A 17,920-nucleotide genomic window follows, 5' to 3' on the forward strand; every position below is an offset into this window, starting at 1 on the left:
TATATTTACATTTTTATACACTTTCGACATTCGGGACAATTTGCTATCGCACAGAAAGTAAGAATATTTGATATTACAAATCACCTTTGGAGACTTTTTTATGTACACGAAAGCTTTTTACAGATACTCTGCCTAGTAAACCTATATACATGATGTGGAGCTGTTCAAATAAAAGTCAAAAACTAATTGAAAAAATTCCATTAGTAAATATTTAAGTGTGCCTCATTATTTTCTTTTCTTGATATTAAAAACCTGTATCATGCTTTGTATTTATATGTATATACATTGATCCTCAGTTAGAAATTGTACTATATGTTCAGTATGAACATAATTAATAAAATTCATTGACTTATTAAATTCAAACAGATTTTTAAAAGCTTATTTTCTATCTCCATAGATCTTAACATCATAAATATATACATCATTTTCTGTGTTTTTGTAATCAAGTAAACAATTTATAAAAGTAGCCAGTAGAATAATGCCGTCTTTATTGCTACTTGATGATTGAAAACTCAAATCGACTCAAATTCCGAACCTTTCAATATTTTTAAAAATTTACTCCCAATGGTCCAAACAAAAGAGTGCCACGCACTGGATCTTCCTTTCCTTTCCTTTTTCCATATCTTTAGTATGTAAAGAATACATTTTTCACATAATCTGATTGCCGGAAAATGGATATTTTGATGAGTTCTCTTGAAAATCTCGAACACGATAAGTTAATTTGGAGATATATGAAACATAACAACATAATAGTCGAGTCCATTAAGACAAACTATTAAATATGAACTCTAGGTTGTACAAATGGATAATAAAATCGTATTATGGATATAGATATATATGTACATGACAATCCTTTAATTATATATATTTTTATATAAAAAAAAAAAGAGAACAGTTAATGTATAGCTGGATGATCTAAAATATGAACTCTTTTAAGTCTTTCAGTTGTGAAATTATTATCAAGTAGATTTAGGACCAATAAGTTTGAGTGGTTGTGCAGTTTATTAATATGTCATTTGCTGACTTAATAAATATCATCTTTTATAAATTGCACATTGAGGTCCTTATGGATTTGTACATTGAAAACATACCAAGGTGCGTTAACAATTGTGCGTAGGGTTTTTGATTGGTAGCGCTGCATAATTTCGATATTTGATTGTCTGGCTGTTTCCCAGGCTTCAATATTGCTTCGTTTTCAAGGCTAATAACCCGTATATCCTTTTGGCTTTAACATTAAGCTGCTTCAGTTTTTCTTTGATGTGTGTCTTTTAAGTTAGCCTTCGATCACGATAAACTGTAAGATATTTAATTAAATCACTTTAAGGTATTTTAGTCGTTCAAGTTGTTTACTAGAAGAAGTTTCATTCAAAATTTAAGTGGATCCATCCACAAACAAACCTTAATAGTGTGAAATGACTTGTTTTTCGTTTGAAGGAGTTATCTCTCCATGTGTAATGGTATAATGGTATCTACTTATGACGTAAAGTTTGAACCTTTTAGGTTCGTGAATGTCTTGTTCTAATATATTTCTACGAATTGATATAATGATATAATTATGACGACTTATTCTTTAATCACCTGCAGCTAATTTTCCAATAGGTTCTTGGTAAACTTATTTAAACTGTAGAAAGAAGTGTATTAAAATATCAGTATTGCAGAAGTTTTCGCATTTTTACCACTAGTTACATGACAATATTTATCTTGCGATGGAGGGAGAAAAAAAAAATGTACAATTAAAAATACAATGTAAATGCACGGAAATTTTTACAGCATCCATTAGCATAAGGCAATTAATAATTTAATGGTAAGCGGAAAATCAAAAATAGCCTGCTACTAGTATGTACTTTCTGTGCATTCAAATGGAGCCTAAAAGTATGCAATAGTGAAATGCCGCGTAATTATAATATCCCCTTTCTCTTTGCTTTCGCTTTGCATATATCTCTCTATCCATCTATCTATCTCTTTTTCTGTGTGTTACGCTTTTACATAACATGGCTATGTCTATATTTTCTAGTATGATTTTTTGTGTCAGGCGGATTTTTTTTTTTTTTTTTCATCCTTTTGGATATTTTTTTTTTTTTTGCCTTTTTTTTCTCTCGTTTTTGTTACCAGGCCCGCACATTTGCATTTTCCACTAATTTGACTTTTGTATTGTTGTGGTCGACCTCTATTCCCCCCCCCAGCACTCCAGCCACACCCACATGTACGCCTTTTTCTCCATCATCATTGCAGTCCATTGCAGGTTTTTATGTATTAGAGTTTCGTATGTATGTGTGTGTATGCTTTTTTCATGTCGTTTTGCTTTCCACCAATCGCATTCCCTCTATGTTCCGTTATATGGATGTATGTATGTATTTGTGGGTGGACTACGCACTTTTTGACTTTTCGCTTGTCAAGGGACGGGGTGCGGGGCGTGTGGAGTTTGGGGAAAAATGCGTTTTCATGCATTGGTTGGCTAGGTCCCTGACCGAGTCCCAGCCTGGGGTTGAGGCTTACTACTCTCTCTCTTTCTCTCCCTATCTCTCTCTGTTTCTCTCTTTCTCTGTCATTCTCTCCGAATGTGTGTGTGTGTGTATAGAGTAATTTGCTGTTGTCGGTGTGTGTGTGTGTGTGTGGGAAACTGCATTTCCCCGAGCTTGTCATTTGATGTGGCTGTGACTCTGTGGCCATATCATTAATTGCCGCTAGGCTGCAAAAAAGAAACCCACACAAATTAGTGGGCTAAAAACAAAAATGGCCAAAAAGGTAAAAGGAGAAGATAACAGAAAACAACTACCAAATGAAAGGATGCAGCATTGCCAGCCAAGAATAGAGGCATAAAATGACAGCATACAGAATGGGAAATATGAGAATGAAACAATTGTGTTTTGTTTTTGCCTAGGCATAGGGTAACCAATAAATATTTCGCCAGGCAATTTCCATTTTAACTTTACATAGTTTATAAGGTGTCGAAAGTGGTCTACAGAATCTAAAAATTTGTTTTAAGTTCTATATGATCGAAATCTATATGAGGAAAAGAGGTATGGACATGGTAGAACAATCTTTTATTCCAACAGTTATTAATGGTTTCAAATAATCAATTAGATCAAAACAATTGCATTTTGTATTTGATCCCAAATTCTGATTACAATATTACATTATTTATGTTATTACAGTATCTTTTGAGTTGTCCTTATTAGAAAAGGAATAGATCTAATACTTTTATCTTATGCCTAATCTCATTAGTATTTACCCATTTTCTGCCATGCGCCAAAACATGTTTTGATAACATGAATCCTAAATTTATCCTCTAAAGCTAAGAAAACTAAAGTTTTGTGTGCATTTTAAAATTTCTGTTAAACTGTTTATACTGTTAAGAGATAGTCTTCAGTCTCGATTTTCGGGAATTGTTTGTATTGCGCTTTTTCAAGTTCGTTCGAATAATTAAAAGAAAATACATACATTCGTTAAAATTTTCTAAATATAATATAATTTTTACTCTATTATATTTTTCAGCCATTCCAGTTCATAATAATTCTTTTAGTAATGGATTTTTATACATAATTATATAATTTTCGGATTACCTGTTAAGACTTTAATAATATTTTAGCTTTTCTTCCATTCCCTTTTCATTCCATTCCCTTTTCATAGCATTCTAAATTAACTTCTATAAAATTTTGATTCCATTTATATGTAATTCTAATCGAGGTAAATTTGCATTACAATTCGATTCCATTCCATTCTATTATTTCATTATCATCAATCTCATAGTATTTATTGAGATCCCTTGCAGCTTCTTAGCTAATAGGTCAAGTAAATATTTGCTATAATCTACAACGAAAAAGAAATATTTCCTTCTTAATATCATTTTACTTTTTATCAATTTACATTCCATTTGTGCAACTTTGTTGATTATAGGGTATTATGTGTCTGGAATTCTGAACGTTTCCTATCTCATGTTTTATTTTGAAATTGTTGACTCAATAATCCACAAACTGTAATTGCAGTTACCCCCAGAGACCATAATCCCATAAATCGATGCAACCATCAGAAGGCTCAGAACTCTATATCATTTTTTTATTCACTCTCTTACTCTAGCCTTCTCTTTTGCTCTTGGTGAATTTTCCCACCTTTAACCGTATTCTAGGCTTGTCTATTTCACTTACCAGTCGATATCCTCCTGTTCCAGGTACCGATTCCCTACCAGTTGGTGAGTTTTTATCAAGCCAGGAGAAGCATATTCAATTTGCCAGGCACCTTCAATCACAATAAATCCATACAAATTTCCGTTTGGGCTCGAAATGCAAACTAAGCAAATTTTAATTAATGAAAAATTGCTATTAAAAAAGCGCAGAAAAAATAAGAGTGCGAGAGGGAGAGAGAGAGAAAAAGAGAGACCTGGAAAAACTAAAACCAATTCAGAGGCAAAAAAATGCAATCAAAATGCTGCCAGCTTCGACTACCCATACCTTCTCATATATGTATGTATGTATGTACCAACTAAACGAGTAAATGCATAAAAACAACGCACAGAAAAATACTAAATACATATGTAAAAGGGCCACCAAGAGTTTTCTCTGTGTATGTGTGTGGGGGGAGGGGTGTTATGGGTGGTGTGGGACGGGATGGAAAAGATGTAGAAATAGGCGTTATCTAAGCCAACTGCCTGGGCCTCTGTCTCGGCTGGCTGCGCTGTCGACTTCAGCGATTAACATAAACACGCAAAAACATTAACACAGCCTCTCAGTCTCAGCCAACGGCAACGCAGTTAGAAAATAAATGGTCTACTCTGTGAGCGAGAGAGATCTAGGGTGAGGGGAGAAAGAACTAGGCGAAAAAAAAAGGAAATTGTTCATACATAGATAACGGTGGCGTATGTGTAATGTGCGAGAGAGATAGATAGATCGATTGACGGCGGTTAGTGGTAGTGGTTCGGCCTCTCTATAGTGGCCTCTCATTCTGCCACGCTCATTACATTACACTCATTTCGCCTTAGCTTTTTTTTGGGGGCTGGGCGCGCATAGGCAATTTTCCACATTTTCCACACACACACACACACATGTGCTGAGAAAAATGTGTTCTCTGCCAAAGACCGCACCCAAACCCAATCACAAAAACGCGTTAATAAGAGGAAAACGTGGCGCAAAAAACTACACACACACACACACACACACACACACGCATATAGCATAGCACAGAGAGCGCCTCCTCCACCACCATGACATCCCTCTCCTGCCTCCTCCTTCAACTCATACCCAACTCTAGCCAGGGCCAGCCAATCGCAGAATTTGTTTACGAAAAGCAACACAAAGCAAAATGCATTCTCTCATTTTACGAATTTTTCCCAGCATCACTCACTTGCTCGCTCTCTCTCTTGCACTCTCTGCCACTCACTCTTCTACTCTCTCTCTTTCTCTCTGTCTGTCTATCTCACTCACTCACGCGTAGCCTCAATTTTTTTCCACTGTTGCTCATTTTTGTGCGAGGAAAATGTGGAAAAAGCACGAAACATCAAAACAAAAAACAAAAAAAAAAGCAACCACGTGCAAGCAACGTTGACTGCGAAAGAGATATGGTCAGAGAAAGAGCAAGAGACTCTCTTAGATTACGTCGCTCTCTCTTGCTGGGGCTTTTGTGTGGGGGGCCTTCGTTGAGTTTTGGCTTTTCGTTTCGTGGGAGGAGGGGTTGAATGAGTTAAACGGGGGGTCACAAAGGGGGAAAGAGTAAATGCATTTGGTTGGTTAGGCATTAAGAACGGGTTTTCGCTAGGCGTTTGGCTTAGTTTATTTTTCCCTCTCTCTCTGTCTCTCTTTCACTCTATTTTAATTAGTTAATATTTCACTTACAGAGAAGATTTTAATCAGATCATTTAGTATACGCAAGCCTTCCATTTTAGTGTGTAGTTAGTTGCATTTTGCCTCGAATTGCCTTTTTGTGTGATATCGATCATGAATTTGCATTAACTTTAGTTGTTAAAAAAGTTTATGGTTACGTTTAAATGAAAATTTATCCTGTGACACTTAATGGTTTGCCCATTTGAAAAACCTAAGCATTGCCATTAAAAGAATTGAAAATAGAAATTCGTTTTTGCTACTGGTTAAAAGAAATCTTCTGGATCTTCGTCTAGGGTTTCACTATCTATTAGCTAAGAACATCAATAAAGGCCAGTTTTATTACAATCCCAATTTCTAATGGAGCGGGTATTATAAAACTAGTCAATTGTTTGTAACGAACAGAAGGAGACGTTTTCGACTCCATAATGTATGTATGCAGGTAAGTATATTCTCGTTCAGTATGAGAAGCTGAGTCTATATAGTCATGTCTGTACTTCTGTCCCTCGGTGCGTTTGCGTTTTAATCAGCCATATTAAGAGATAATTTATTTTTTATTACCTGCGTATGATTAAGTATGAAAACCGACTGAATCAGGATACTATATCATATAGTGACTTAAGAAAAAGATGGCTTCTTTGATTTATAGTTTATTTCTCTGATCGATACCGGAGCTCAATTCAAATAACAATGAAATGCCCTTTCCCTTATAACTTAGTCAATTTTAACACAATTTGATGAGTACATATGTATACGACAATATAAATATTAAATGTTTTTGTATTTGTAATTTTTTCTGCAGTTACTAAATACAACTCGATAACTTAGTCTTACACCATGGGAAGAAATAGGGCTATGAAATGGGAGTACCATAGCCTAAGAGAATATTCATTATTTTTAAAATAGCCTTCCATTTTAGTGTGTAGTTAGTTGCATTTTGCCTCGAATTGCCTTTTTGTGTGATATCGATCATGAATTTGCATTAACTTTAGTTGTTAAAAAAGTTTATGGTTACGTTTAAATGAAAATTTATCCTGTGACACTTAATGGTTTGCCCATTTGAAAAACTAAAGCATTGCCATTAAAAGAATTGAAAATAGAAATTCGTTTTTGCTACTGGTTATAAGAAATCTCCTGGATCTTCGTCTAGTGTTTCAGTATCTATTAGCTAAGAACATCAATAAAGGCCAGATTTATTACAATCCCAATTTCTAATGCAGAGGGTATTATAAAACTAGTCAATTGTTTGTAACGAACAGAAGGAGACGTTTTCGACTCCATAATGTATGTATGCAGGTAAGTATATTCTCGTTCAGTATGAGAAGCTGAGTCTACATATATAGCCATGTCTGTACTTCTGTCCGTCGGTGCGTTTGCGTTTTAATCAGCCATATTAAGAGATAATTTATTTTTTATTACCAGCGTATGATTAAGTATGAAAATCGACCGAATCAGGACACTATATCATATAGTGACTTAAGAAGAAGTTAGCTTCTTTAATAGTTTATTTCTCTGATCGATACCAGAGCGCAATTCAAATAACAATGAAATGTCATTTTCCTTTTAACTTAGTCCATTTTTACACAATTTGATGAGTACATACAATGTATATGACAATATAAAGTAATTGTTTTTGTACATATTAGATCACCACAAAAAACAAGCTTTTGTCCTTTTTTCTGCAGTCATTAAATACAACTCGCTAACTTAGTTTTACACCACAGGAAGAAATAGGGCTATGAAATGGGCGAACCATTCGTTTGGATTATGATTTCCTCTAACACGGTTCCTAGGAACGCAATCTTCGTGTTAAGCGATGGCCATGTTTATTTTGGATTAATACCATAATTTGATTTTTCATGGAATCGCCACATAAGTATGTGTGTATGTGCATTAGGGGGTCACTTTGGATGGAGCAAAAAGGAAACGACATAATCGTCCACCAGATTCGAATTCTACGAAGAATTCTATGATTTATTCAAATGATTTCTAAGAAAGCCTGAGAAGCCTAAAGTTTAGAATTGAGGTATGTTTTTTGGTACATATTTTCAAATGATTTAATGATTGATCATGTAGTTCCATATCAATTGGTTAAATTACAATAAAATCTGATACGAATGAATACAAACCGTAATGCAAAACTTCAACTCTGTAGCTATTCCGGTCTAGGAGGAATTTGCGTCGATTTAGACGTAAGGACGGACAGACGAACAAGGTTATATAAACTCGTCTCGTCTCAAGAATATACATTAACATACACATGTTAATATACCCATTTAAGTTGAATTTTTTAAAATCATTGGTTAGATTTTTTTACTTTTAGATTTTTTACTCCTTACCTATTTATGGATAAATATCGTTAAAATCAGTGGCAAATATTTAACACAATAACCATCAAAAGCAAGACAATCTGCTGATTCATGCTACAAGATACCTAAACATGTATATATTTATAATTTTAGCAAAATAAAGAAAATAGAAATAACAACTTCTATATATCATACACCCATTTCAGCTGCGATACTGGCAATTATATAACATCATTAACCTTCTTTGCGGACAAAGAGAAAACCCTAAAAATAGTTTCCCAAAAAAAAAAGTGTTATAAAAAGGACTCGAATAATGCAGAACAATATAAATGCCCGGCATATATATTTTTACTACAATAAGACAGACAGACAAAGTATATTCTATTAACTAATAATCGATTATAATGCTTATGACCTGCGTGCCAAGGTGTAAGTAGTTGTATTACTTAACAAACTCATAGGAAAGGCAAAGGGATCAAAAGGCGGCGGGGAGGGAGGCGAAGGATAAACAAAACGCAAACAAAACGCATTAAATGTTAATGTCCACTAATTGTGTAATTTGGTGTCGCATTTGATGTCATTTGCAGGGACATAACAATAGACATAACCCACACAAAATATGGGGTAAGGGGACGTTGTGGCGCTTAGGCGGGGGGAAATTGACTCTAATGAATATTCAGTGATGGAGCTGGAGGGAAAAAACGCTAATGAAGTAATTACAACAATTAATTTAATTATAAATTAACCTATTGTCATTGTTGTTGTTCTTGTTGTTGTTATTATTATTATTTCTGTTGTTGTCGTTCGTGGCGTTCGTGACATTTATGGGCGTTTGAAGGGGAGTGGGAAAAACAGAGGAGTACAGGAAATTGTTGCCACAGTTTGCTTTGTCAACATGTTTACAAAGGACAATGAAGGACAGTCACTGTTGTTCTTCTTCCTTTTATTTTTCGTTTTTCCATTGTTTCCATTTGTTTTTTTTTTTTTGTACTCTGCTTTGCTTCTTTAGTTCAAGGCAAATGAAGGTCTGAAATTTGAAGTTTAAATAAAAGTCCAAAAAATAAACGCTCTAGAAAAATTTAAATACAATTTTATTTGTAATTATTTGCCCGCAAACATATGTGCATTTCATTAAGGACTTTGCATAAAAATAAATGATGGGCAGAGAAAATTTCGATACTCTATCCAGTTTATGAGATTGGTTTTTATATTAACAGTTAATTTTGTGGTTTATAAGTATAATAATAATAATAAATTAATGTTACCTGTAAGCTAAGTAACTTACCTAAATTAAGGCCCGACGCTGGTTGTTATTTGATTACTTTTGGAGAGAACATACAGATAAAGGCGTTCTTGCTTTTGTCTTCATTCTTCTTCTCGAAGTTGACAAGATATCGAACCAAAGCTTCCAATTGGGTTCAGTCTCATAGGAAGCAACTAATAGATTATTTACATAAAATCAAAAAGACTCTTGAAGAATATTTGGGTTCTATCATTGGAGAGTTTCTTTTGGCTATTAACGTCTATTATATTCCATAATAATCTTTCCCCTTTAAACCTTAATAAATAAGAATGAATAAGACTGTCGACGGTATGCAAAATTCAAATTATTACAAAAAACCGTGAAATAATCGAGGCTAGTGCATTCTCCAGGTCCCCCGTCTAGATGGGTATTTGCTTCCTACCATGTAAAATACTTCTTAATGCTGGATTTAAAGCTATTTAAGCCGGAACTATTTAAGAAACAGAAAATCAATTTGTTATTTGAATTAAATATGACACACTCATTGTTAAAATAAGGTTCCTGAAATGATTTCATTTTAATCTGTTGGTAGTATATTAGGATTTCAAAGTGTTTTAAGTTATTTACTTTAGCAAGATCCATTTGAGATATACAATGGATATAGTTGGATTTCAAAAAGTGCTTGTTTTTGTGTCTAATTGAAGACACTCAAGTTTAGCCCTTTAAAAGTAATACATATTTGTATTTAGGAGCGCCAAATTATAAGATAGATCACTCCAGAACAAAATCAATCGTTTTCAAAACGTCAAAGAAAAACTTCCATTTGGCTTGGGGCAACAATTGCAGTCGAAACAAGAATATATATAAATTACTATCACATATATATAAATTACTATCACAGATTAATGCATAATCTAACGCAACTAAATACAGGATACAAGTAACATTTAGGCAACTTTAAGCTTAGTAGACGAGACCATCTATGACATATGTAGGTGTTCCATACAGACTTCTAGTTTAAACTTTTAAGACCAATAATATTTGCTTTCATGCGTTCTTCATACAAAACTCAAGATCGTGCCGAAAATTAATGTGCTCGATTTCCAACAAGTGTATTAAAATACGTGCCAAATGCACTTTGCACTTTTATCATCAATGCAATAATTTACACATTATCAACACACAGTGCAACGCTCTGCTGTGCTGCCTGTCCCCCTCTGTTGACGGCTTCTTTCTCCATCCATTAGCTCATTTTCAGTAATTTTCAATAAACTCTTCAGTTATCAACTGTCTGCCATCTGTTGTATGGCTGGGCAAAATTATTAGGGTGTGGGCGTGGCACATGCCATAATGCACTTGGATAATAATTTTAATTTTAATTGGCTTATTTAATATTTCAATTAAGTGCGAAACGAACGAAACCAAAACCAAAAACCAAAGCGCACCAACTCCAATCGAAATCCAAAAACCAACTTGACAAGGTGTGAACATGTGACAATATATGTATATCTACACACACATACATATGTATATATATAGCTGTGTGGCAAAAACATTTGAAGCGTGCACCGAGTGAGAAAAGAGAGAGGGAGGCGGGTTGCCAACTGCCGTAGGGGTAACGGCAAATGTTCGATTCCCATATGCGTGTGAGCTAATGAGTCCTGCAGGCTCATACGCACACACACTCATATCCGCCATACGTATGTGTGTGTTTATATTTATTTTGTGGTGTAAAGTTAACGCGGTTGCACGCGGCGTATGCGTAATATGTACAAATATTTCATGTTTTTGCGGCCAACTTATGTACATATTTTGAACAGAATTTTCAAGCTTTAAACTGTGATGTTGAACAATTAAAATGTATGAACTATTTTAAGAGTCGATTCGACTAAAATTGATTGTTTGAGAGGATTGTTGCTACTAACGAGCTTGCAAAAAGCTTGACTTTGACATTGTCATTTGAAGGTATGTTAGGAATAAATCAAATATACAAAACTTATCATTCCAATTGAAAGGAACTAAATAATGTGTAAGACGCGTATTATGTAAAGGAAAATGAATCCCACCACGACATAATGGTTACTCTTTTTGACTAACGCACACAAAGTGGGTTTCGAATATGGCTTTGAATCCAATCAAGATGTGATGTTATGCGTGTATTGACCCCAATGGCTAGGCCTTGGACAAAAGGTATCCCATAGCTGATGATACCTACCAGAAACATGCGCTCACGTTTACGCAATACGACTGGGCCTCCCGAATCCATTTGCCAGGAGTCCACACCTTTTCCTGTAGGATCATAAGTGCATAATTGATTGTCCGCTATGGTATTATTATAAAAAAAGTTACACCTGTCATTTTCTATAATGACTAGATTTCCTTTTAATAATATATCCGATGTGGGACCACTAAATTTCACTGAACCCCAACCAGCAATCTCTACAGGGTAACCAGCAAGTGTATCTCCGCTGTGAGAATGAACCAAAGACTTAAAACCTATTGACAAACGGTTGTCAGTGTAAACTTACGTATCCAGGAAGGGTAGACAAATGGGTGCCACGCCCCAAGACCATTCCATGGAGCCCCGTGTCAAAACCAAAGCAATATCATTGTAATCTCCTACATGATTTGGATGATTGATAATTTGAATTATGGAATGTTTACGGGCATATCTGGATTCAGTGTCTACAATTATAGAGAAAGAATACATAAATCAAAGTTTTCGTAAGACTCATTCCACATACCGCTACTGAGATCGTGATCACCCACACGAGCTATTAATTTACTTGGATTCGGTTGTTGTTTCATGCAATGAGCTACTGTCACTATATGACGATCACTCACAATACACCCGCCACAAAATATTTTCCCATAAGAACCAATTTCTTGTATAGCCACCAAGAAGGGAAACTCATTTTTGCTCGCACTTTGACCATTCGATATTTTGAAATCTATCTCGGGCGGGGGGTGACCAACCGCAGTCACAGGTTTCTGAACGCGCCACTGCTTTTGCCTCGCAAGTGATGTTTAGTTTTTGTTGCCTTTTTGACCTTGTTTTATCATTAAAACGCAACTTAAAGGCAAAGTATTGAAAACTTGACATTTTAGTAAATTTTCCCGAACGACATAAATGATAAGCATCACGAAATTTCAAATCACCATCTTCGGAAACCAAAAGATACAATGAAGTGCACTCATCGGGAAACTAAAATAGAAAAAATAGTCCCCGATATTTAAGTGGTAAACTTATTGAACAAAGGACTTACCATTTTGTAGCGACATTTCATTTCGGTAATATAATTTACTGGTGCTCTCACATAATATATACATTCTGCCCTTGTGACCAACAATTGAGGAAAATTGGTATTAGTTATAGTTGTAGTTCGATTGGGTAATAAATAGTAATTTTGATGGTTGGGCCAACAACCCAAAATTTCTTCGAGGCATAATAAAATAAATATCGAAATGAAATGTGCCACATGTCTAGGAAGATGTAATTAAATGGCCTAAGAAAACGTTTTTATAAATGTAAGTATATATGCTTGAAGTAATTTGTTTTACATTTTTAATTTGTTATGCCATTTAAGTAAATTTTTCTTTTGCTTTTGCTATCGCTTATAAGCTCTAACTTATATTGTTTCAAATACCCTTCCCGTTAAGGGAAATGGGAAGCATTGAAACAACAAAATATATCGGGAATTATATAGAAAGTCATTCTGAATGCTTGATAATCCTTCTTTTAAGAATTCTTTTAAGGATAAAGCAAATCGTTAAGGTTTGGATACATTTTCAGTCTTAATTTGTAAGGCATCGTCGTAATGTGTGAAACTTTAAAAAGGTTTTTCCCAATCCAAGTAGTAATGTCGTTATTGTATATTACATGATCTAGTTAGGTAACTTACTCTTAGGTAAAAGTAATACTAGATATTAGAATTCAGTTTATAATCTTGTTTTATTTCTTTTCAGAGTATTTTTTTAGAGTCTCCACAAGAAGGCATTGTTTTTTTGTTTGTCTATTATGTCAAGACTTCTTTGATTCAGTAATGAACGTTTCTTAGCAGCATCATCAACATCATCAAACTTAGATTCCAAATTGAATTATTGAGCATTTGATTTTGTTAACATCAAATTCGAATGATACTCGATTCCTTACAATTTTATTTTATTTATTTAATATTATTTTATATTGAATTTCCAATTAATTTACAGCTGCATCACGGTTTAATTGTCTACCAAGCACCAAAACTCATCCTCTCCTTATTAGCCTTGAGGCAAGTGGCAAATATCTGGTTCCGCCTTGCAATATTTGAAACGGTTTTTTGAAGGTGAGAGTAAAGGAGATGAAGTTGACTTCTTACCTGGGTAATTTTGCCTTTTGCCAGTTGAGTTCTCAGTGTTGTACGCAGAAAAGTTTTCCCGGACATGATGTTGGGTGGTTGGTTGGTTGGTTGGTTGGTTGGCTGAATGTCTTGACTGCTTTTGTGGTTTTTCCAACATTCCTAAGACTCGCGCCCAGCTAGCTACTGTGCAATTATTTAATGAAGTTATAAAATCAGGTATGAATATGTCTACGCATATACATATGTACATACCTATAGATGGAGAAACTTATGCTCACATATGTATGTATGTATGCAAGTATGTATGTTAGGGTCCTAGTCTTAGGACCTGGTCTTGGTCCTGACTTTTGTTGTAATTTGATTTTTGGTTTGTTGCCTTTTTGTTTGAGTTGCAGCAGGTTTAGCGGCACAAGTGGCAAGACGGGGTGTTGATGGTGGGGCAGAGCAGTCAGTAACTTGTGCCATGGAATTCAATTAAGAAATGTCAAAATTTTATTGAACATAGACCTGTAGGGTTTTGAGCCCTTAAAATACTCACACACGAACACACTCCCATATATATCAAATACAATTTCAGCATTAATTTAGATACCGCCAATAACCTTTGCGCACTTTTACTGCATCAATTTTCATTAAAACGAGCTAGCAAAAAGCTAGGGAAAGTCCAGAGGAAAATTCGGCAAAAAAGTTGGGCAACGCGAAAAAAAAACAAATAAAATATAAAAAAAATTATTCGAAAACCGTAAGCGGAAATGAATCCCATGTGCATAAATACGTATAAATCCAAAAATAAATTGAATTAAAAAAGGCGAGAGACAACAAAAACACAAAAAACCAGTAAAACAGAGGAAAAAAAAAAGAAATGGAAAGAAAAAGTAACTGAAACCCAAGCCAGTTTTTTGGCAATTGGAGTGAGCATAATAAATTCGAGCATCAGACTTTGTTTGGCTTAGTCAATGGTCCACGAAAAAACGAGCGCGACACACAACACACACTGGAAAAATGAAGGAAAAATTTGCGGGCAATTGGAATGGGTGAAGTGAAAATGAGTTGGAGAAGAAGCCATCTAACTGGCGGCAAAATCGCGAATTTATTATATGTTATAGAAGCAAATGATTTTTAAATAACTTTGTCTGGCTTTAAAATTTATAGTAGCCAAGAAATATTAAGCATTCCAATTTCTAATTTTGACTGTGTTTTCAAGTATTGATATTAAGCCAGCAAGTTTTATCGATAAGTAATTAGAAAGTGACAGATATGTACTTAGTTTGGGGCTTTTTTCGGTTCTTGTAGCTTTTATGGTAATTTAGATCTAAAGAGCAGTCCTCGGTAGATGAGTTCTCTAAATGGCCCACTCATTTGTCCGATCCGGGTTAGTGTATGTGTATGGATGTAGTTTTCGTCTAACAATAAGCCGAAGAACTTAGTTGCCAGTGCTTGTAAAATATAGTTAGTTTGATAGTTTACAACTATATCCTGTACTTATAATAACAAGATCTTATGATCTCGATGATTTAACAAAGAATGTTTCAATGAAAAATTAACGTAAAAGTTAAGTGATCAATGACAATAAATAGAAAACAAGTCAGTACCTTTTGAAACAGTCAAACCTGTAATTCACTAAAACCTCACAACCTTAAGAGCATTTAAATACTCAGATCACTAATATGTCCTTACATGTGCATAGATGTATCTCCCTAAGCGATACCTAAAACATCTTTATAAGCCATAAAGAGCCTTAAAAAATTTTTATACCATACACCCATAGGGTGAAATGGTATATTAAAGTCGCCAAAATGTATGTAACAGGCAGAAGGAAGCTTCTCCGACCCTATAAAGTATATATATTCTTGATCAGGATGAATAGCCGAGTCGATCTAGCCATGTCCGTCTGTCCGTCCGTCCGTCCGTCCGTCCGTCCGTCCGTCCGTCCGTCCGTCCGTCCGTCCGTCCGTCCGTCCGTCCGTCCGTCCGTCCGTCCGTATGAACACGCAGATCTCGGAGACTATAAGAGCTAGAGCCACCAAATTTGGTATGTATACTCGTGTAGTATGCACATGTTCAGAGTTAATTGGAATTTCGGCCACGCCCCCTTACGCCCCCAGGAATCACATAAAACTGTTTTTCTTAAAAAGTATAACAGCTAGAGACATCAAATTTGGTTTATATACTCGTTTAGTTGGCGCGCAGAAACTAATTGTTTAAACTTTTTGCCACGCCCCCTTCCGCCCCCGGAATTTACAAAAAACTGATTTTCTTAAAAACTATGACAGCTACCGACATCAAATTTGGTATGCAGACTAGTTTAATAGACGCGCAGAAACTGGCTATTTAAAAATTTTGCCACGCCCACTTCCGCCCCCGCAAATCAAACAAAACTGATTTTATCAAAAACAAACAAAGCTAAAGTCACCAAATTTAGTATGTATACTGGCTTAGTATTCGCGCAGAGTATATATATTTTCATATTTTGCCACGCCCACTTCCGCCTCCATAATTAAGAAAAAACCGATTTTCTCCTGTAGTTTTTTGACTATCGCATTCAAATTCGGCAGACTAATTAATCTTATCTATTTCTACAAAACTACCAAATTTTATTGAAATCGGACTAGAAACATGCAAAATATGCGTATGAACGTATTTTACTACGCGGTCCACAAGGCCAGAATTGGCCGTTGGCTAGTAGCGGCGCTAGAGTGCTCGTGTGTTCGTAGAGTGAGCGAGATAGCACATACTATGAAACATGTAAAAACAATTTAATAGACATACATATGTACATTTGGTTTTCGAAATTTAAAAAAATTTGTTTCACCTGGTGTATGGTATACCCGAGTCGACGAGTCGACTTACTTGCTTCATTAATTCTTAGAACAAGTTTTAACAGACAAAAGTTATAAAGAAATAACTTAAGCGCAGACTTAAGTGAGAAAATGAAAACTTCAATTATATCCACATCTTGCATATTATTTCGTTTATAAATCTTAAAATTAAAGCATGAATATAAAAATTATAGGCAAATATTTACAAATTAATGCAATCTCTGCTTGGGTATTGTTGCTCTTTGGCCATCAGAAAAGAAGTAGAAGTCATTTATCTTATTTTGTCAAAAAGTTGTCATCACCAAAAGGCGAAAAAAGGAAAATACATATGTATGTATGTAGGAAAAAAAGGTTCTCTTGGCTAAGCACTGTTGGTGTCTGTCTGGCTTTCTGGTTCTTGTTCCTTTCGCTTTCCGGTGCTTGGCAACATTTTTTTTTTCTACTGTTTTTCGTGTGTCTGTGTCTTTGTTGACAGCAATTGTCACAATTACAAGTTGATATGTCCTGCTGCCAGCTACTTGGTGGCAGCGAGTCCTTCGCTCTTGAGTCCTCGCCTCGCTAAGTCAACTGATTTAAGTGATATTTATGCCAGACGACGATGCGGCAAACGTTCAATGGAGCAAGTGATAAGCGTCGCTTGACTGACAACTAACTGGATCTGAGTGTGAGAAAGAGATACTGAGTTTCTATGTATGTCCACCCACTGATTAATGGCTGATGTGCTGCTACTGCGCTTCTGATCCCTGCGGTCCACAGGATACGGATAAGGTGACTGACAATGGCATAAATTTTGTAATGTTAACACGACAGAAGACACTTTAGACACAACATCGCGTTAGTTTAACTTTTTTCACCACTATTTTCTATACCCTTGGTAGAAATTTAGAGGACAAGAATTTATGACTGATTTAAATTAGTGGAAAAAGGTCACAAGGTTGTTCTCAATATTTTTAACCTTTTTTATAGTTTTCGCAAAACTTTTAGAGTTTCCCCGCATCAAAAGGGTTCTCCTCAATGCCATGTTGGATTTTTCAAGGCAGCTTCGATGAATTTTATATCATTTCTATTCGTTTCTTGCTCGAATTGATTTCAAAGCTTGAGATTAGCACACATTTTCGAAAATACCTTTTAAAATTTTGAAATTTATGTGAGATATAAACATCTTTAATAGATCTTAAACTGAAACGAAAAAACCACTTGGTTGAATTTTCTGAGAATAGGCTAGATTGAAAAGGTTGCTTTATAAAACACATTTTCGAAAAGTTCAAAATTTACAATGAATATGAGAAGTTTTAACAGATTTTGTATAAAATTGTTTATTAAATTGCTTTCGGGTTTCGAGAAATTTGCTTTAATGCTTGTTGTTAGACCAAATATCACTTAAAAGTATAGAAATCAT

At 34.9% G+C, this 17,920-nt stretch overlaps 1 protein-coding gene and 1 long non-coding RNA gene across 2 annotated transcripts in view; one reads left to right on the plus strand and one right to left on the minus strand.

Moving 5' to 3' along the window:
* Positions 1-17,920, plus strand: part of LOC137577716 (uncharacterized) — a 121,575-nt gene that overhangs the window by 51,698 nt on the left and 51,957 nt on the right. The gene's annotated exons all lie outside the window — the stretch shown is intronic.
* LOC137577784 (venom serine protease-like) lies at positions 11,404-12,389 on the minus strand (the record flags this gene model as incomplete). Its single annotated transcript, XM_068291330.1, has 3 exons — positions 11,404-11,830; positions 11,891-12,047; positions 12,107-12,389. Coding segments are annotated over 3 exons (816 nt in total), but the record flags the coding sequence as incomplete, so codon positions are not given.

The sequence above is a fragment of the Drosophila tropicalis genome, unplaced genomic scaffold (assembly GCF_018151085.1).
Source record: "Drosophila tropicalis isolate 14030-0801.00 unplaced genomic scaffold, ASM1815108v1 contig_593, whole genome shotgun sequence".
NCBI lineage: Eukaryota > Metazoa > Arthropoda > Insecta > Diptera > Drosophilidae > Drosophila > Drosophila tropicalis.